At 36.6% G+C, this 21,203-nt stretch overlaps 1 protein-coding gene across 4 annotated transcripts; it reads right to left on the bottom strand.

The window, feature by feature from the left end:
• Window positions 1-259: 259 nt before the first annotated feature.
• On the bottom strand, window positions 260-21,006 carry LOC113709630 (cytochrome P450 97B2, chloroplastic-like). 4 transcript variants are annotated; one of them, XM_027232425.2, is made up of 15 exons: window positions 20,632-21,006; window positions 19,997-20,177; window positions 19,495-19,602; window positions 17,226-17,310; window positions 13,857-14,095; window positions 6,698-6,871; window positions 4,627-4,674; window positions 4,480-4,539; window positions 3,962-4,048; window positions 3,723-3,811; window positions 2,412-2,503; window positions 1,598-1,659; window positions 1,250-1,399; window positions 898-1,152; window positions 260-673 (listed from the first exon to the last, which is right to left on the bottom strand). In XM_027232425.2, the coding sequence occupies exons 1-14, from the start codon at window positions 20,823-20,825 to the stop codon at window positions 922-924; spliced, it is 1,800 nt and encodes a 599-aa protein (XP_027088226.1). In that variant the 5' UTR covers window positions 20,826-21,006; the 3' UTR covers window positions 260-673; window positions 898-921. The 4 variants fall into 4 exon arrangements, with proteins under 4 accessions (XP_027088226.1, XP_027088225.1, XP_071906464.1 ...); XM_027232424.2 differs by lacking the exon at window positions 260-673 and having other exon boundaries at window positions 741-1,152; XM_072050363.1 differs by lacking the exons at window positions 260-673; window positions 19,495-19,602 and having other exon boundaries at window positions 741-1,152.
• Between the last annotated feature and the right edge of the window lie 197 nt (window positions 21,007-21,203).

Raw genomic sequence — 21,203 nt, 5'->3', positions numbered from 1 at the left:
GCATGAATAATGAGATGTTCATCCATTGAGCATTTCTTTGTTGCTGTACCGGGGTAGGTAAAATCTGCAAACTATTTGCTTGACAAGTGTTTTCTCCGTGAATTTGTTTTCGTTTTACTTACTAGATGTTTAACAATTCTCATACGACTATACCAGTAGGAATTCGTGTTTTGCAATTTTAAGGTTTGATAGGTTAAACATGGTCTAGTTGTCCTACACAACTAGACCATAGCCACAATTTTGTTGCAGGACAACCAGCAAAACAAACTCGTAGGAGCACTTGCATAGCTGTAAAACGTGCTGTTCATTCACAAATAATCCAGGTTTAAGGGATATGACAAAATCCCGCATTATAAATATGCACTGCCTGGAAGCTACCCTGCTTAAAAGTTTTTTTTTTTTTTTTTGGCAGACTGCTTAGGCCAGGCAACATTTTTTTTAGTCCTTTTTCATCATTTTAAGACACATCTTGTACGCGATATTACACCCAATCTCCCACCTACATGTTATAGGTTTCTCCTGTATATCCTCAACTTGGAGCCTCGTGATCTGTCATTCCGAATTTAACAGTTTTTGTTTGCTCCTCACTATAATCCCCATTCAGCAATGCAGCCTCATCTTCAATCATGTAAGCTGGTTAGTCTTTGGTACTCTCAGCCTTCCCGCTTTAGTCCTACATTATTAGTAGCTTCTTAAGTACGGTATCTAAGTTCTTGAGCTTGAGACATAGTTCTCCACTATGTTCACCTGGTGCAACCTTAGCCCAGGAAGAAAGAACAACACATTTATGCTTCAGCAGAAATGTCCCGAGCATGGAGGGTTTCAGACCAGTATTTAGGAAACCAGAAATGAACAAAAACAGGGGGATGGTTAGAACTTAGAAGTGAACCAACAAACCTCCAGCAGAACTATGTATCATAGCTACAGACTCTGAATATCTTGCCTCTTCATCAATCTGCACCACAAACCATTTTTCGTGTGAATTGTTGCTCCTGTGACGATTTCCACAGACTCTGGAGATCCTTTCAGTTCTATATCAAACTCTTGCAGCAACATAGCCAATGCTATTGTTGACTCCATGAATGCAAATTGGTCTCCAACACACTTTCTTGGGCCCCCTCCGAAGGGCAGGAATGCAAAATCTGACATAATCTGATAACAGCAATAACGGCCATATTGGCAAATTTCTAAGAGTTTACACACTAAAGTCCTCGGAATAAAAAAAAATAAAGAACCACTATTAAATAACCTCATTTGGATATAAAGCTCCAGGACTTCTGGATGGATCAAAACCAGCCCATCCTTCAATGCCTTGGCTCACTCTTTTTACTAGAAAGCGTTCAGGTTCAAAGTCATTGGGATTATCCCATAAGTATGGAGATCTATGAACATTGTATACCTGCCAGATGCAGTTAATTTAATAGGAAATCCTAAATAGCTGCCCAAAAATTCATTCTGCTACACATCGTTGCTAACAGTTTTCAAGTCTAATTTTCTATCACTAGTTGTGAGTATCAAAGCTATCATATGCACTTTCATCTTTTTATATGCAACATAGTAGATATATTCCCCAACAAAAAGGAAAATAAAGGCTCACAGATAAGAAAATATCAGTGCCAGCAGGGATTGCATATCCATTATTGTCACCTTTATGACCTCCTGCAGATGTGAAGCAATGGACTTAGAAGTAACTGAAATTATGGCATTGCTACAAATTGAACAGCAGATGTAATTCCAAAAACAAGTTGTTTTCATGGTTGCAAAAATATGAGAAGATGCTAAACTTAGTTGTTCATGAAAAGATTTTCAAGGTATCATCACCTCATTGCATCTAATTTTTGGCACTACTGCATAAGCTCATTCTCCCACACAGAAAAGGGGGGCAGCAGAATATATATATGTATCTTCTTTTTTTGGGGGGGGGGGGGGGTGGTGGTGGAGGTGCGGGGGAGGGGGTTGTGTGTGTGTGGAGGGGTTGATGAGTTGAGCAGAAGAGAACTTATTGCATCCCAGTAGAGAGCTGAAAAAGAAACAACGCAAGAAGTAAAATGTTCAAGAGTGTCTGAAACATCTTTTCTAAGGAAAATTCTAAACACTTGTACTCTTTAGATATCAAGCACCACATATGTAGCTTGATGCGAGATGATATGTCACTCCCAAAACTTAGAGCTTTGAGTATTAGATATGTCATTAGCTGTCAGTTTGAGACTCAGTTTGGATGGTGGATGCATGCAAATACAGGTAGGTGACGCTACAAACTTCAAGTACTATGAGCTCCTCAAGACTATGTTGCTAAGAGGAATTAAATGCAAAGCTTAGCTGCCCCTCGAATCCAAATCAGACCTTCAACAAAAATTTGTTTTCCTGTTATGAAGTTGGCATGATCTGTTCAACTTACTATAGGACCATACCAGGCAACTTGTCTGATTTCAGAGAACGCCTAATAAGGAGTGGAGGCTGCGGATATAAGCGTAGCGTCTCTACAACAACAAGTCGTATGTACCTGACAGCATCCAGATGGCACACAGCCATTTAGAATGCAAAAAGTATAAAGGCTTTATGATATTTAAGATCAAAGTTAATATTTTGACTCTTTTAGTCTACATTTAAAAGTAGCAAGATAAGGCAATATAGTAAAATGAAATGAACTACTACTTTATGCAATTGGATAAATACAACGTACCATCCTTCAAATATGTACTTGACAAAAGTGTTATAATTAACCTATTTACACTTTTTTGGGGTGTTTCTCAAGAACATTTGCTGTAGCTACTTTATTGGAAAGAGAACATGTGAGATAAAAAGGAAAATGGACTACACGTTAAAAGTTTTCTAAAATCAGGTTTTATTTTTTTTGAAAAAAGCTACCCATCCAAACAGGCCAAAGTTTATTCCATTAGTGATTCTCTAAACCATGAAGCTGGGCTCTTAGGTTGCCACAGAAGAAACATATACCTCAAGCAGGTCCATGAAATTAACCTCTTAAAACTTTTTAAGCAACAAAAAATTGATTTAGGTCAAATTTCAATCCACAGTATGAGTATTTTGGTATGTTAGGGGGCTCTTTGCTGCGTGCAATGTGGATCTCTTCATTTTGGTCTTACATCAAGAACTAAACTGAATGTCAGTTTCACCCAGATTGCCAATTTAACTGCCCATTCTGATATACTTCTATATCTCTTGCCAGATTACCAAAACAGTTGTCAAATGCATCACAAAATTTGTGAACTTTTTACATGAAGTTATTGAACTAAAAGGAATCAAGAATGAATTCTCAACTGAACTTCTTCTCTATGGTCAGGAACCTCTTACATACCAAAAACAAAGCAAGCATTAGGTTTTCAGACCCATCTCAATTAATTTCTCTTGCAGAAACAGATAGCAACGAGGAATATATTCACATAGTAGGTTTACTGTATGCATCATCTCACACTCAAATTTATTTGAAGTCGCAGAAAACAAGCTACAGAAGATCAAATTTCTGTGTCTACATGTGTTATGTTATAATCAAGAGGAGATGCAAAACTTTCACATTCATTCTTCCAGTGTATTAGATGTTGTGATATATTATATCACGGTCATGAAATCCACTTTGGGTATACTCATGTATGTTGGAAATAACTACGCAAATAATTTATTGAGCAGCATAGCATAGTAGTAAAAGAACTCCGGAAAGAGATTTTACTATGGCAATAGGAGTTTCATGGAGCACTACCACATACTCAAGTTTTTTAATTGATTCTATGGTTATCCTTCTTTGGCCTAGCACTGAATCAATCTCAGCCTGTGCTTTCTTCATTTTGCTGGGATGCTGCAAAACAGCAATTTACCATACATCATATCTAATACAAGTTGAGAAATCTGTTGCTGAAGAACGAGGAAACATTGAAGAAAACCAATCTAAATCCACTTTCTAGAGACATTGTCAAAGAGTTTTGAATGTCACTAAGATAAAACCTACTTGTGCAAGAAGGAAAACAGCCCAAGTAAGCACAGCAGCTGTAGTTTCATGGCCAGCAATAAGCATTGTCATCAGATCATCTCTAAGCTGCAAAATGGAACAGCAGCAGACTATAAACTCCAACATATAATAGTGCAGATGCAAAAGCATACATAAGCAATCTAAATGAGAAAGGTATTAAAGTGTGGATGGTTAAGGTAGCTAGCATACTTGGAGGTTGAGATATAATTTCCAGAGATTACAATGTCAAATTAGCAAGCAATTGCATAAATTCTGCTAAGAACAGCCAGATTCAAGCAATGTAAATGCTTTTCTAACTCGTGAAATGATTTGAACAATCACCTATGTAAATTCATTTCTCCATACAGCATAACTTGGCCAAACATACCTACATGTTCATGTGCAATTTGGAAGAAGAAAAGTTGCTCACTGAAGTAGTACAATAGGTGAAGAGGTTGTTTTGGATACAGAAGTTCCATCAGCAGATGAAGAAAACACCACAAGTAACTTTACTCTACCTGACAATCATCAACATCTGCACCTCTCATATCAACTAAAAATCGCAACAGACTGGCATCCTGCAAACTTCAAGAGTTATGGTGCCAAATTTACTACCTTGTTACTTTCAAATATCAATACAGGAAGTGCATAAGGATTATGCTCACTTTAAGTTTTAAGTAGTCCCTTTTCTGCAGTTGCTCAATCTCTGTTTCCTGTGCCAGAATGCAACCTCTTGATAATAAACAATACAATGGTGAATCTACTAGAATAAACAGGTGCAACGATGCAGTTAGTGTAAAGCAAAATGGCCACCTGTTCCTCATTGGAAGACAAATAACTACTTGTGCCAATATCCAGGTAAGGTTCTAAGCCTGGCTTGGGAAAGGAGTCATCAAAAAGCTTTTGATTCTTCAATGGTAAATAACAAAACACATTCCAAGGATATTTCAAACTACCAAAGCTAGTTTGCTGTTTCTTCTGTTCTCCTATATCCTGAGTTCCTGACAATGAAAAACTGCATAGTTCCTTACTGATTATGGAAGAGTGGGTGCCAATGCTCAATGTACCAAGCACTAGTATCTAGTCCTGATATTTGCTATTTCTTCTTTTCTACTCATTCCAGACAAAGCAAAACTGGTGATTGTTCTAGATTAGGAAGATTGGGTTGTCTATGCTCCAGCTATAAGAAAAGCCAAATTACCCAAACAGAGACAGGGTGGACCATATTAAGCAAAAAGCATGTGTACCGTATAATAATAAAGTGAAAACAACCAAGATCAAGTATCTGTACCATGATGAATGAAGAGGATCTATGCCAGTTTCAGTGTTGAAGAATGTACAAGAGAGAAGCAAGGCAAATCCTTGAGTTACATCAACAATTCTTTACACAAGACTTTGCAGCAAAAACTAGATGTACTACCTTAAGAAGAAAAACAGGCAAAGTAACCAAATTTCTGAACTCATTAGACACACTCAACGTCCAAAACCAAAGATAAGAACAATATTAAAAAATATGTTGGGTTCATACTACTTTTAGACTAACAGAACTTATAAGGCAAAGAGAACCTTAGTTAATGCAAGCATCAACTGCATGAAAACATGCCAGGTTTCACTACATGCCTCTTGGATCCCAACATAAAAGAAATCCTCTACCTCTCTGTCTTTTGCTGTCTCTTCCCTCCCTCTCTACTTTCTGCATGAAGGTCAAGATATTCTAGTATCTAGTTTTGGTGTCTATGAATTTGAATGACTCAATGGATGTTAATAGATTTATGAACCACAAGACAAACAAAAGAATGACCAATCAAGCTTGAATTTGGTATTTGGGCCTTGAAATCATGTACTCCCAAATGTTTTGAGCAAAGCTAAGGCTGGAAAGATATGAGCTTTATGGGACTAAACAGCAGGTGTAGCCTGGATGACTCGTCAACTCATTCAGGGTAGGAGAAGGAAGAAGAGGATAAAAAGAGACAAAAGAGAGCAAGAACATACAATTTAAAGGAATAAGACTAATCTCAAAGTCCATCCACAGATAACTAAACAACAGAAAGTCATGTCATTCTCCCTCTAACAGAAAGCCCACTATTTCCACAGTAAGAAACCGTGTCGCAAGTTTAGTGCCATGTGGTGCTTAAGCACAAACCACTCTATTAACCCCTTCCAGATTTTCAAGAAAAACTCTAGAAATTAGTGCATTATAATATCTTTGTTATGACTTCTGCTCTCCTTTTGAATATCTTGGAATTGATAGTCCTTGACACCATGGAGGGAATTTTGTATATGTCACAAAGATGATGGTAAGGACAACTTTTTTGGAGTGTGGCAAAACAAAAGCAGAAGGATGAGTTATGGGTTATTATGGATGAAAAATAAGTTGAAAAACTCATGAGTTTTGTTTGTGATAGTAATGAATCTGATAATTGTCTTCTATGAAAGATGGAACCAGGTTGTGATATATTACCACTGTGTTCAAGATTGACAAATGTCTCTCTCAGGTAATAATATAAAGAAAGGAACACAAGTAGCATATTTTGTGGACCAAGTGTTTGGTTAGTTTAAAGGTTAACAAGCTGACTTCTATCACCTACATGCTCCAGTGGGGAATGGCAGGAGCATTAAGGACATCCATGTCTTTTGATAGGCTTCAGATATTATGTGAAAGGGTAAGGTTGGCTGTTAATGATAAACGAACCAAAACTGCTTCTTCAAGTAGTTCTGGAGTTATATACTCCTTACCTGTCTGGTCTCTTTTGCATTTCTGATAAGATCATCAAGACAGTCATTGATAAACTTAAGGTCTTTCTGGAACTTTCGCTGCCTGGGGACTAGCCATTTTGCCAGAGGGAATTTCCAGTAAGGTATGTAGAATGTTGATCGATGTTCAGCTTCAAAGAGAGTACCGTATACAGCCTGAAAAAATACACCTAGATATGTATTGACCATTTTGATAGCAAAAAAGTTAATCAAGAAACACAAAAGCATGTGATAAATTATAAAGCCAATAGTAAAAGATTTTAAAAAACCATTAATTGCTGACATGCTATCAACCTCAAAAAGAAGGGTAGAGACAAGAAATGGCATAAGTTACAATATTTGCAAGCAAAGCTTAATTGGTGAAAAAATACTCAATCGAAGGACCAAAATATGGAAAACATATAGATACATCCAACAACGTCTGGTATACATACCAATTATACAATCTGAGAACAGTATTTCATGAGAGTTCACAAGACAATGCTACGTGGCATTTTATTTGTTTAAACTTATCATTAGAGGAAAGCACTCAAACTTATTAGCATTAGCTCTCTTAATTTGACTATAGTAGTTTCTACAATTTAAAGTTGTACACATTCCTTCAAATTACTCGTTTACACTTAATTTACATGAACACTAAACCAACTTTTGATATTAGTCCTCTTGATTTTAATAAATAAAACAGTATTCTAAATGCACAATTTTTCGCCCTTAGTTGACTACAGATAATTTCTATTTTAGTTTATTCTTCTTATCTGGAAAAGGTCTATTTCCTATTAATACATTTGATTTAAACTCCCATCTTTTACTCTCTTATCTTATATGCTAAATCAATCTCCAAACGTTTTCCATTATCTCACATACATCTTTCCTAAGCTCTTGCAATCTCTATAATTTATTTGTTTTTGTTTTCAGGGTAAAATATCTAAGCATTAGCATTACAATATACTTGTAAGTAGAGGTATAGAAAATTAATATCATCATTTTCAAGTGTTAATTAAGCTCTTCTTACCAAGATGGCATTAAGACTTTTAAGTTGTCATCTCACATTGTAATGATGTAATCTTTTTCAAGCAGTCAAGCATAACCTCATCCTACCATCTGCCCTTCTAAAAGCTGGACACAAATGACATTGGGAGTGTTTGGATACAAAATTTATTCCAAATAATATTTTGCTTGCATCATAAACACATTTTTTAACCCATCTTTTTATATTTTCAATCATTTTTTTATCTCACATATATCACATCATAAAAAGTGCTACAGTAATTATTTTAAATAATATTTCAAATAATACCCTATCCAACCGACAGATATCAACACATTTGTAACACTGGAAAAGTACACGGCCAACCAAGTCCATGATATCCCCCTTCTCCCAGTACTCATATTTTTGCTAGAGAAGCAAATCAAACTCATGTAAATAACTGTATTTGCTGAATTATGCAAGAAAAACCCAAGAAAGTGCTTCTGGATGTTAGTAAAGAAAGGGAATCTTCTCACCCCACAGACAAATAAGCACCAATGAGTAAATGGATAAAGAATTATGGATAGAGTTCTTTCTACTTCCTCCACATTTCAGTTGATTTACATGTCTCTAAGAACATAAGAAGGCAAAGCGCAGAGGAAAATAAGATGGGAAAAGAAAAGAAAATGAGATGAGAACTGTCATTTCTACTTCTGTCCTACACAGGTTGTTCTGGCCGTTTTATCAAGAACTCAAACTGACTAATATTCATGATTAACTGATCAATTTGATTCTTACCAGTCAATTTCTACTTAGCTGAAGCAATTGGGATTCGAATTTCATAGATATATCCTAAAAAGTAATCATGTTGAACATATACTGCAGTAAAATATTTGCGAAATGAATTCCTACATTAGTTTACTTGTTTTCTTAATTGATTTCATTCATCTCCTTAATTTACTGAGTACCATATAAAATGATAAGAGCAGAATTCTCTACAACCATGTCAAGTTCATGCCAATTTTTGACACTATCATATAAATGCTAAGCATGAAAAAGTTTACTTCTGAGAGGGTTCAAAAACCATTTACTTCTGTAGTCATGAACATGTTGAATGCAGTAAGTCCTCTGAAAATGATTTTCCAAGAAAATATTTGCTTTCCCTAATTTCTTATGTTTGCTTGACTTGGTATCTCCTGCAAAACTAATATCCTTAGTACTCTGTTCTGGTAAATAACCATGGATGAGATTGGATAACACACATAACCAACCAAAAATGTTATCCAAATTACCCACAATAAGCCCAGCAAAGAATGCAAGAAATATTGAAGAAGTTGCCAAAGTTACAGCCAAAAATTTAAGAATACGCCATTGTTACTGGTATTTGTAGGATTTTCCATAAAAAATTAATTTAATATCCCCAATACAAGAATCTTAGTACTGCTATGACAAATTACATCCTCCTATGGGAATGACCTTCAAACGCTAACCCGAAAGTTTCAAATCAACCTTGAAAAACACGACAAGCTGCTTTTTTAGTTCTAGATTTTTCCTCCCAATCTGCCAATCTCTCAAGTCAGGCCCTAGATTTATGTAAGAAAGAGAGAGGAAGAAGCAGGAGATAAGCGCATTGCAGAGAAACAACAGGAGGACGATGCATCTGAAAAGGAATAGGAAGAAGATAATGGGTATCTTGCTTCGAAGAGATGAAGTGGTCTGGTTTATAAAAAACTTGCAAAGAGAACGTTCCATTAGCTGTTTAACATTGTTAGGAGAATATCAGTATTCTTGTAGATAATATTAGTAAGGGTATTCTTATAAATAGTTGGTTAGATTCGTACTCCTATAAATACTAGTTGGTCACTCATAATACGGTGACTAGATATTTTCCTCCCAAGATACCTATTGACATGGTATCAGAGCTACTGTTCATCACGCACTGTTCACGCGGTACTATTCACGTGTACTGTTCATCGCGAATTCTGATTGCTGTTTTGTTTGAAGTGTTATTCGTTATGGATGAAAGTTTTGCTAATGGGGTTACCACTGATCAAGTTGAATCAAGTTCTTCAGCACATGGGTCCCAAAAGACTGACACTATATTCGAGGAAGATTATGTTAAATTCCTACAGTACCAAACTACAAATCACGCATCTCTTCCGTCTGCTTCTTTAGCACAAAAAGATAATGACTCATGGATTATTGACTCCGGAGCTACTGATCATATGTCAGGTACTTCTAAATATTTTTCTAATTTTCAAGAGTCTACTTCCTTTCCTCATGTTACTTTAGCTGATGGATCTACCACTAAAGTTAAAGGACTAGGCACTATAGAAGTTAACCCATCACTTCCGCTATCTTCTGTTCTTTACGTACCCACTTTGCCCTTTAATCTAATGTCTGTTAGTAAGCTCACTAAATCTCTACAGTGCTCAGTTACTTTTTCTCCTGATTTCGTTGTCATTCAAGATTTGAAGACAAAGAGAACGATTGGTGGAGGGCATGAGCATAATGGTCTTTATTTTCTTAACTTCAATGGTCCGATTGCATATCCTGCTACTGTTTTTCCTCACTGTCGTTTGGGTCATCCATCTTTACAAAATTTGAAAAAGTTTATTCCTACTTTGAGTCCGTTGTTTTCGTTAGAATGTGAGTCTTGTCAAGTCGCTTCAAAGTTAGATTTTAAATATTTTGTAATCTTTGTTGATGATTTTTCAAGAGTTACATGGTTTTATTTAATGAAAGGTCGTTCAGAACTATATTCCATTTTTTGTGCATTTGTTACAGAAATAAAGAATCAATTTGGTGTGTCTGTACGTATACTTTGCAGTGATAATGCGAAAGAATATTTTTCCACTCTTTTTAATACCTTCATGACTAAATCCGGTATTATTCATCAGTCCTCTTGTCCTCACACTCTACAACAGAATGGAGTTGCTGAAAGAAAACTCGGACACTGATGTTGCACATGAATGTGCCCAAACAATTTTGGAGTGATGCAGTTCTAACTGCATGTTATTTAATTAATCGCATGCCATCTAATATTCTTGGAGGCCAATTACCTCACTCCGTTCTTTTTCGTCATGAATATGTGTTTAAATTACCACATCGTATTTTTTGGTGTGTGTGTTTTGTTCATCAACTTATTTCTAGGGTGGATAAAATTAGATTGTCGTGCCATTAAGTGTATTTTCTTGAGATATGCACGAGCGCAAAAAGGGTATAGATGTTACAGTCCAATTTTAAATCATTTTTTCACTTGTGCTGATGTTATTTTCTTTGAATCTACTCCTTATTTTATGAAGCAAGGTATGTCTTGTGAATTAGACCAGTGTTCCTCTTTTCCTTCTCCTGTTTTGCTAGTCCCTTCACCTTTATTACCTGAGTTATTTAGTTCACCCGATTCCACAACTCGATTATCTCGTCCTAATCTTCAAGTTTATTCTCATCGTTCCATGGTTGAGAAAGCTCCTGATATGTTATGCACTTCACCAATTAACTCTCAATCTTCAAATCCAGGTATGACGCCCTCCCGTGAGTCAGATCTTCCTATTGCTTTACGTAAAGATAAGAGACATTGTACTTCTCATCCTATTTCTAATTTTGTCTCTTATTCTCGTCTTTCTCTGTCATATTCTTCTTTTGTTGCTTCTCTTGATTCAGTATCCATTCCGAAGTCTATTACCCATGCTCTCAATGATTCTGATTGGAGATTAGCTATGCAAGAAGAGATGCTTGCTTTGGAGAAAAATGGTACTTGGGATCTTGTTCCTCTTCCTTTTGATAAGTCGGTTGTTGGTTGTAAATGGGTATACACTATAAAAATACAACCTAATGGTTCGATTGATAGATTGAAGGCTCGTCTGGTAGCTAAAGGATTTGCTCAGGTATATAGAATCGACTACTTCGAAACATTTTCTCCTGTTGCAAAGATTACCTCTGTTCGTCTTCTTATCTCTTTAGCAGTCACTTATAATTGGTCATTGCATCAGTTGGATGTGAAAAATACATTTTTGCATGGAGATTTGGAAGAAGAGGTACATATGAAACAACCTCTTGGATTTGTTGTTTAGGGGGAGAATCCGCGGTTGGTTTATCATTTAAAAAAAATCTTGTATGGATTGAAATAGTCTCCGAGGGCTTGGTTTGGCCGGTTTAGTAGTGTTGTCATGGAGTTCGGTCTGACAAGATGTGGAGTAGATCACTCTACATTTTATTGACATTCTAATGCTGGTAAAATTTTATTAGTTGTTTATGTGGATGATATTGTGATTACAGGTAATGATATTGTGGGGATCTAGAAACTTAAATCTAATCTGCAGGCAAACTTTCAGACAAAGGATTTAGGTCATCTACAGTATTTTTTGGGTATTGAGGTAGTTCGGTCTAAATATGGGATTTATTTATGTCAAAGAAAATATGTACTCGATATGTTGAGTAAAGTTGGAATGTTAGGTTGCCGACCTGTGGATCCCAATGTGAAATTAGTAGGAGATCAAGGTGCATTACTTGATGATCCTAGACAATATCGAAGACTTGTGGGTAAATTAAATTATCTCACTATAACGAGACCTGACATTTCATTTGCAGTGAGTGTTGTGAGTCAATTTCTTGATACCCCTCGTACTAGTCATTGGGATGTTATACGAATTCTCAGGTATCTTAAGAGTGCTCCTGGAAAAGGGTTGCTGTATCAAATCATGGACACAGTGATATTGAAGGATATAGTGATGCAGATTGGGCTGGTTCTGCCTCAGATCGAAGATCGACCACAGGATATTATGTGTTTGTTAGTGGTAATTTAGTGTTGTGAAAGAGTAAGAAGCAAACAGTTGTCTTCAGATCAAGTGCAGAATCTCAATACCGCGCTATGGCTCACATTGTGTGTGAGTTGGTTTGGTTGAAGAGCATGTTACTTGAAATTGGGTTTGAGCATAAACAACCTATGAATTTAGTGTGTGATAATCAGGCGGCTGTCCATATTGTGTCTAATCCAGTGTTTTATGAAAGGACAAAACATATTGAAGTTGATTGTCACTTCATTCAAGAGAAATTGCTTGACAGAGTCATCAAGACATCTTATGTACCATCTGTAGATCAATTGGCTGATTTGTTTACTAAGAGTTTAGGGGCTCTGGGATGAAATACATTTGTAACAAGTTGAGTGCTTATGATATATATGCTCCAACTTGAGGGGGAGTGTTAGGAGAATATCAGTATTCTTGTAGATAATATTAGTAAGGGTATTCTTGTAAACAATTGGTTAGGTTTGTACTCCTATAAATACTAGTTGGTCACTCATAATACGATGACTAGATGTTTTCCTCCCAAGATACCTGTTGACAAACATCAAATTGAGTAAAAAATTTTCCAGCAGAAAAAGTTTCCTTCGCTTCTGAAAATTGGGAAAACACCAATGGAAAAATGTTTCACAACCAACCAAACGGACTAACTGGTAAAAGAAATCCATCCCGCTAAGTGTTGAAGTAAACAACGAACAGAGTGTCTTCAATCGATTACTCCAAACTAGAGATCTAAGAGTGACCAGTTCCATCTTTCCAAGGTATTTACTTTTGTCACAAAGCCTTTAGAAAGGCCTTCGATGTTTAAAAAAAATACAATTGAAAAAAAAAAGACCTCACTTTTCCCAGCACTCATGAACCGTTGGTAAAAATTAGAGCAGTCAAACAGAACATGTTGTTGCAAATATCATACAGTAGTAGAATGAGAAAATGAAAGCAACTAGAAGAGTACGGCACAAGCCAGGGAAGAAACGTAAAGGAAACGGGAAACTATTGCAGCAAAACAACTTAATTTGCTGAGATATTTAAATGATTAAGAAAGTAAGCTAAAAAGAGTTGTTCAAGAGAACTTTGGCACAGGAGATAGAGATGACACTCATGACAGCATGTAATTGCACAATCATCAATAAATATTAATATTTCAGTTGCTCAACTATACATCTACTCAACACCTTTAAGAATGCCAATATTAGTTGCAAGGAAGACAATACAAAACCTAAGAATACATGCTGCTGGTGCATGAGAACATGCCAAGGGAGGAAACACAATTAAAAGCAAACTAAGTCAAACATCCATGAGCATTGGAGGAGGAAAGAAGTACCTAGAAGTACTATCTATATGCACACAAACTCACGAAGTTTGAACTTTTTACCTTAATAAGAGGAGATTCTTTGGTAACCGAACCAAAATCGTAATTGAAAACTCCAAGACCAATAATATCTAAAGCCAAACTGGAAAATTCGGCTTCAAGGTCCAACTCAATGGTCTTCCCTCCTTTTCTCCCTTCTCCAGCAAGAAGTTTTTCAAACTTTAGCATTGTTCTCTCAGAGCAATCAGTAAATACTTTGACCATGGCCTCCAAGTACAGTGCATGAAACCCAGGAGCAATAACTGTAAGGGGGAGATATATAAGTTTGAAAAGAAGGATAAAAGAAGAGTAGAAGAGAGGATGTGGAAACAGAAAAAGCTTTTAACATGTGGAGATCTATCACTATGCAATTTACTAAGCTTTTGAGAGGATTGCAACTTACATAGGTATGTGGTATAAGATACTTCTTGGTCATTAATTTCCCATGGACCAAAGTTCCAATTTACAAATTATCACCTATCAGTATGTGTACCATATATAATTCTACTGCTCTTTCACCATTTCAAGAGGTTTCATTTATGTCACCAGCATTATGGAGCATTACAACATTGCAAATCCTAGTAAACCCTTTGGACTTACTACAGCAATGAGTGAACATAAAAAATCATATGATCATAGAGAAAGCAAAAGTGCCCAATAGCATAAAAACCGTAAAACTTGGATGTTTGCTTTCCATCAAACATGACAACTACTTATACAGACGACATTAAGCAGACCACAACAACAAAATTACATAAAAAAATACTCAAGCATGAACAAGGAAAATCAAAATGTGCAGAAGACGCAGAATTGAAATGAATTGTAACTGCATAGTTACTGATCGGATGTTTTTTACAAGCTAATGAAGTTGAAACTTATAGTTTATATCATAGTCAATAGCCACAGAACAGAAGAAACAGAGACTATAACAGTGTCATCACATGTCTTGTTACATAATTGCCTAATCTAAAATGCATACTTCCTAATAAGGAATGAAATAGTGTAAAACATGTAACTGCTCTTTCTTCTCCAGATTCGGGAAAGCAAACATGATAGCTAAAATTATCAAGTTACTTTCACAGATTTTGATCTACTTATTCAAACCATTCAATTAACAGTTTTAGAAAATTTTCTCTGGCAAACCAGATTAAACTACAGTGGATTTCTGCTTTTAATGAGTAGGAGGTTAACCAAAATAAACACCCCCCCCCCCGGGTTTCTCCCGTAATTTGCTTTTTGCAGTATAGATCCTATTCTGTGACATTTGTCTTTTGAAATAGCCAAACACCATGAAGATTATTTCCAGAAACACAAATTCTTGGCTGCTGAAATTTCAAGCCAGTACACCAAATCTATGGAAACTTCAACTGGAGACAGTATTGCGAAGGACTACCACTCCATGAACCGAATTTGACATAGGGCCTTGCCATTCAGCTGTCAAAAGCTCTGATGATAAACTTACTAAAGCATTCTGGATAAATTTTGTATTGTTAAGATAATGGAGAATGTCATAAGTTACTATTACAAGTCAATAAGTGGATTGGAAATAGTAGAAGAAAAAAATGTAGATACTCAACTTTGGATTTGATAAGGAACATAATAAGGAAAAAAAATAAATACACATTTAATATCTCCTTCTGAATTTGCCAGCTTTTTTCATGTTATGAAACTTCAATGTAAGTTTATCGATTCTTCTGTGCTGTTACTTCATAAGATAGCTCGTTCTTCATTGTTGTGTTTTTTTCATAACAATACTTATTCCAACACAAGCCCCTTCAGCCCCTCCATCTTGAGGCCTATGACTCACCTCATAGAATGAAAAACTTTCTTCCTCCTTCATCCATCAATGAAAGCCTTGACATACCGTTCAAAATTTAACTTTTAAATAGAAAGCCTCAAATCTCCAAAAACACTGTTTTTCACCTTTACTGACAAGCCAGAACTACCTACATAACTTAAAAACAAATTTTTACCAAAACAACTTAATAATAAACAGATAAAAAGCACAAAGATGAGGTATCTTGGGCTTGAGCAACATCTGGCAATAGCCAAGTTAAGTTGATATACAATAAGAGATTCAACTAAGCAGTGTAGGCCACAGTTTCAACCGCATCATGCAATTTGCAGATGAGATTGGATTAGATTGAAAATAGATGGTTGGGATCTGTTTTGTACAGAAACAGATCCAAGAGAATGCACAGATAAAGTTATTTTCTACATTCTGTATATGAAGTTGTACAATGCGTGTCAGAGTTTGTATTTGCTGGTTGAAGATGTACAAAAAAAAACTATTAAAACTGTTAATATTACAAGCCACTCTAGGTATGTTGACTCCAACCCAATTTTTGAGAAGCGCCCCCCCGGTGTTCAGCTAGCAGCAATTATTAACTGACCATTTTAGAAGCAAAACTTTCTGAATGAAACAATATCAAGATGTCAGTCACTAAAAGATTTCTAAAACTTGCTACATGTCAAGCTTATGTTGGAGAAACAAAAATCAAAGTCTTTGTTTGCAGCAGTACGCCCAAATATTGGACATGCAGTAATTTACTGCCTTGGAACAAGGAACCCTGGGTGCGGGGCCTCAAAGGATACATTCAATAAAGCTCCCCAAGAAAGCTTTCTTTATTTTTATTATTTTCCAGTTCTATTCATGTTAAGTTATAAATTGCACTGGTCAAACAAGCACTTGGAGGCGTTTGCAGCACTGAGAAAATATGACAAGTGCAACTAGGTTGAGCCAAACTGGCACCAATTCCATTAGGAACACAGAGCCGGCTAGCCACACAAGGACATTTGCCAAGGCTAATCCAGTGCCGAATCCTCTATGAGTCCAAACCAGATGCTGGCTAGTAACTTAATGCCAATAAATAGGCCTACTTTAATGTTATTGTAAGATATTCTTATCAAACTTTGACATGCTATTACACAACTTTTGTTCGTTTAATCCAAGTTTCTTGAGTGTGTTCAAGGTTTTTCCATAATATTCTTTGAATCTTGTTTAGAAAGACAATTGTGCAATCTTTTCTAGGGTTCTGTGCTGCATTTTTTTTTTACCCACCCACCCCTCCCTACAGCCTTCCCACCCCCACTTGCTAGGCATAGGATTTGAACTCTGAAACTGACAGCGGAGAAGACTCTAAGAGCCCTCTCCAGGCCATTGGGCCAACGGGTTCCCTGCTGCATATTTACGAATGAGTACCTATAAGTTTTATGCTTACAGGTTCAGAAACTTATCAGAATGGATAGTCCAAAAGGTACTATCATACATTGTCATTATACAGCTAACACAGTCCAAAGTGGACAGTCCAGAATGGACAGTTCAAGTGGATTTACTAAAACATTATACTGCTAACACCATCATTCTAAAAGAGTATCAGGGAGCTTGCTCACCTCTTCTCCTCTGCTTCCAAGTGTCAATATCCGCAGGTATTAGCCCTTTTCCCATTATTGGTTCTAGGATTTCAGCAAGAACCCCCTAGAAGAAAATATAATATCCCTAATTCAGATAAGTAAAAAATACTGCCAAAGACGAATCACATTAACAGAAAGCAATGTGATATTACAAAAAATTTCAATACCACAATGGTGTAACCATATCTACACTATGAGGTGCTGTAAGCGGGGAATCAGCTTAGTACAGTTTAAGAAGCTTATTTTTATGTAGAACAAGCAAACATCCTCGAAGGACAAAAGCACAGTTATTCCTTCAAATGAGAAGCTGGCCTCATCATTTAGTATACTTTAGGTTAGTTCATTTTATAAAAGAACTTTTTTAGGGAATGATTAAAGGACAAATTAACCTACCTGTAATATAAGAAACCAAATCCTCATGACAAGCAAAATTAACTGTCACTAAGAACATGGCAGTTGCTTGGTGTCAGGAAAAAAATATTACATATTCTTCTTTACTGGTTTTGCAAATTTAGTATAGGTCTAAGGGAAGTAACAACTTGGAGCATTCATATCAGAACATCATTCAGGATGCAGGAAATCGCGTGTGATGTTTCCCAGTCACACGTTGATCAAAGTCAGCTGGTTTAATTTACCCTTTCAATGTTTAATTTTCTACTCAAAAAGACAATTCTATCTTATAAAGTTAGAAAAAAGAACCATAAAGTCCGTATTGTAGATTTTAAGGAAAGGAAAAGGCCTTAAAGATTTTAAATATATGGTGATATAGCTGCAGCTACTAGTTGCAACTTGTGTCTTATACAACCAAAAAAATAAAACTTTTGCATTGCATCTACATTCTTTTACAACCATTATGTACTGCCTCAATGGTCCTTTCCTCTGACATACATCACAAACTTTCTCAAGTTATGTATTCTATGATACTCATGAGCAGGTGACCACGTTGTCAACCATTTCTGCATATTTCAACTGTGGTCATGCGAGACACAGGTTAATTTGCATTATATCATGTGTAAAAGGAGACAATACATGCACCATTTTCTAATGCTCTTACAAAGTTAGCATGTAGTCAGCTCTTTGAAGAGGAACAGGAAGAATATGTTTCAGAACCATTGACCACAATAACAAAAACTCTTTCACATCTGAAGACAAAACTGCATATGGAATTGTATCAGGGTGTTTTATCAGGGCACCTCAGAAGCAGATTAAACATGATAATCATATTCATAAATCTGGGGGAAGAGGAACTTGCAATGTAACATTGAGTTTTGGTCAAAGAGGGAGTTGAATTTCAAACGCATGGTCAGGGGCATTTTGGGAATTTGGAAAATGTGTTGCTTTTTTCAAGCTTTTGGTACAACTGATTGCAACATGTGTTTGGGTGTTTTTACATTAAAGCCCCCATATTTGTACATTTAAAGCTTGTATTTATAGACACATCTGGGTATTTGTGGAATGTGGGCTTATTTGGCGATCATTTGTGCATTTGGTCCAATTCATATAAGCGTGTGTTTTTGTGCAATAACTGAAATGGTGTTATTATGTAATTAAAATAGAGCCACGTTGCTGATAACCTCAGTAATTGCAATATAACTCCATTTCAATTGTCTGAAACACTCATAATTATATCAACACCTGCTTTCCTATGCCTGAAGCTCAGTCGTTTGAAACAGCTTCTTTACCAGCAATAAAACACTATTTACATCCCAATTAAACGGCCAATAACGTGGGTATGCTGCTGAGTTATTGTCTGAGCATCAGTTATGGCTCTTTCAATTCTTCCTCCTTCACATTCTTCAGTTTTCCCCCTTTCGGCTTCCAGGACTGCGTTATTTTTTCAGCCTTTACACTCAGCATTTCATAATGGTTTTCAGCAGAAGCTATATTTCCTTAATATTACTTAATATGCGCTGTTATCTTATTTTTATCTTTATTTACTTGCTCACCACAGGCACCTAAAAAATCCTCTTTCACCACACGCGCCAAACACCAGCGCGATGCGCAGGCATTCCCCCTAGTTATATGAGAAAAGGATGAGATCAACTAGGATCTTAACTTTGGACCATTTCATGAAGTAAGATAATTATAATCACAATCAGCTACTGTAGGTCTTAGACAACATCGAATCAAACTAGCTTGGACAATATTGTGTCATGCTATTATGAAGCACATATAGGAATTAGTTGAAGGCCTCAGATACATTGCACATTGAGTGTCTTGTTAGAAGAAAATGCACAAAATTTCTTACCTTGTCATAAGAGAGAGCATTTTCACGTAGAATATGTCTTGAAACAATAGGATCTGACACAACAACAAATGCTTTTGGCCCAAAAGCAAGTTTGTACACAGAGCCATGCTGCCAGCAAAATCAAAGCCAAATGAAAAACATTAAACAGAGCTTTTGCTGTGGAAAAATTTGTTGATGCCAAGGATGTGATTCCAAAAGGTAATCCTTTTTTATTTGCATAGAGGAGGGGCTACCAAGATCATGCCCTTGAATTAGATAAAACAATCGTGTGGCTTTTGGTTTAATCATTAATAAAGTGGTAGCACCTTAGCCAAGTAATCAATCTTATAATTTTTCTCAACTTGCTTAGTTTCCAGAACATATTGCGAAGATCAAGGGCAGTACAAAACCAATTGCACTGGTGAAATACTATGTCAGATATCAAGTTGCAAGTTGCAACAGATCATTCAGTGGCTGATTTTATCGCAACAAAACAGCTAAACAATCATGCAAAGACGAGTACCTCAAGAAACCAATCGTAGAGCGCAAAAAACAGTGGCCGGCCAAAGAGATCAGAAACTGCACCTTCAGCCATTGGCATCGACCCCATTCTTCCTCCACTCAAGAAATTTGTGAGAAGGTTGCTGGCGTTGTCCAGTAGATTCATTTTTGGCTTGGGAGCATTAGTTTTTGCTGAATGGCATCTGCAGTTAGTTACAGTCTACAGATATTACTCCACGAATTCAATTGATCAACTAAACATCTCAGACCTAAGGATGACCAAGAAAGCAATACAAATTGATATTCTGTTGCCAAATTAACATAACATATGCAGGTGGATGTTATCATGTTAATGATCCCAACATTTCCAGTAATTCCGTTGGAGCAAAAGCATCAAGCCAACCCCAAAAAAAAAAAATTCTGCTGTTTCCTACGGGAAATAAGAAGACAAATTGACTTTTAACACAGCCCAATACGAAGGCATTCAATAGTTGAACAAATTGCTTCCTCTGGGGGCAGAACCAACTTTTATATCTGTTATGCACCAAATGAGCAGAGGGCAATTACAGCATATCCAGCAAATCCTGGAGAAATCTAATGGTGCGAATGAAGAGAGTTTGCATTTAATTGCACATATTTTGTTTCACACACACACACCTGATTGCCCGAGCAAAAGCTGAAGTCCCTCTTTTGGGCTTGCGAAATGAAGGACAAGCAGTGGAGGAAGAATAAAAGTCGGAATGGTGGAAGGAGGGATACCAAAATCTACCACTGCAGCAACAGCGGTTGCTACCAGTACCATTACGGTTACAACTGTTGGTAGCAGTTAGAGCAAGCGTAAGAGCAGTCATGGGGTACTTATTGTGGCTGGCACCTAGAAAGCAGGCAAAATCCACAACCCGCAGCAACTTCAACTGACAGCAGCCAGCCTCCACACGCTCGGCTCGAGTGCTTCCAATGGCTTCTCTCCACTTATATCACCCCACCAGTACTGAACTACTGATAACTGATGAGATAATTCCCACTGTGGATGACTACTTCCAATGGCTTCTCTCCACTTATATCGCCTAGGGTGGCAATCGGGTCGGACTCAGGTTAACGGGTGGGTTGAGACTTAAATATAATAAAGAACCTGCTAACTCGAACCCGACCCGCCAATCCGAAACGGGGTTAGGATATCTGACATGAATCCGAAAATTTCGGGTTGGCGGATCGATCCGAAATGACCT

The sequence above is a fragment of the Coffea arabica genome, chromosome 5c (assembly GCF_036785885.1).
Source record: "Coffea arabica cultivar ET-39 chromosome 5c, Coffea Arabica ET-39 HiFi, whole genome shotgun sequence".
Taxonomy (NCBI): Eukaryota; Viridiplantae; Streptophyta; class Magnoliopsida; order Gentianales; family Rubiaceae; genus Coffea; species Coffea arabica.
The sequence above is the reverse complement of the archived record's forward strand: the minus strand, read 5'-3'. Positions and strand labels throughout refer to the sequence as shown.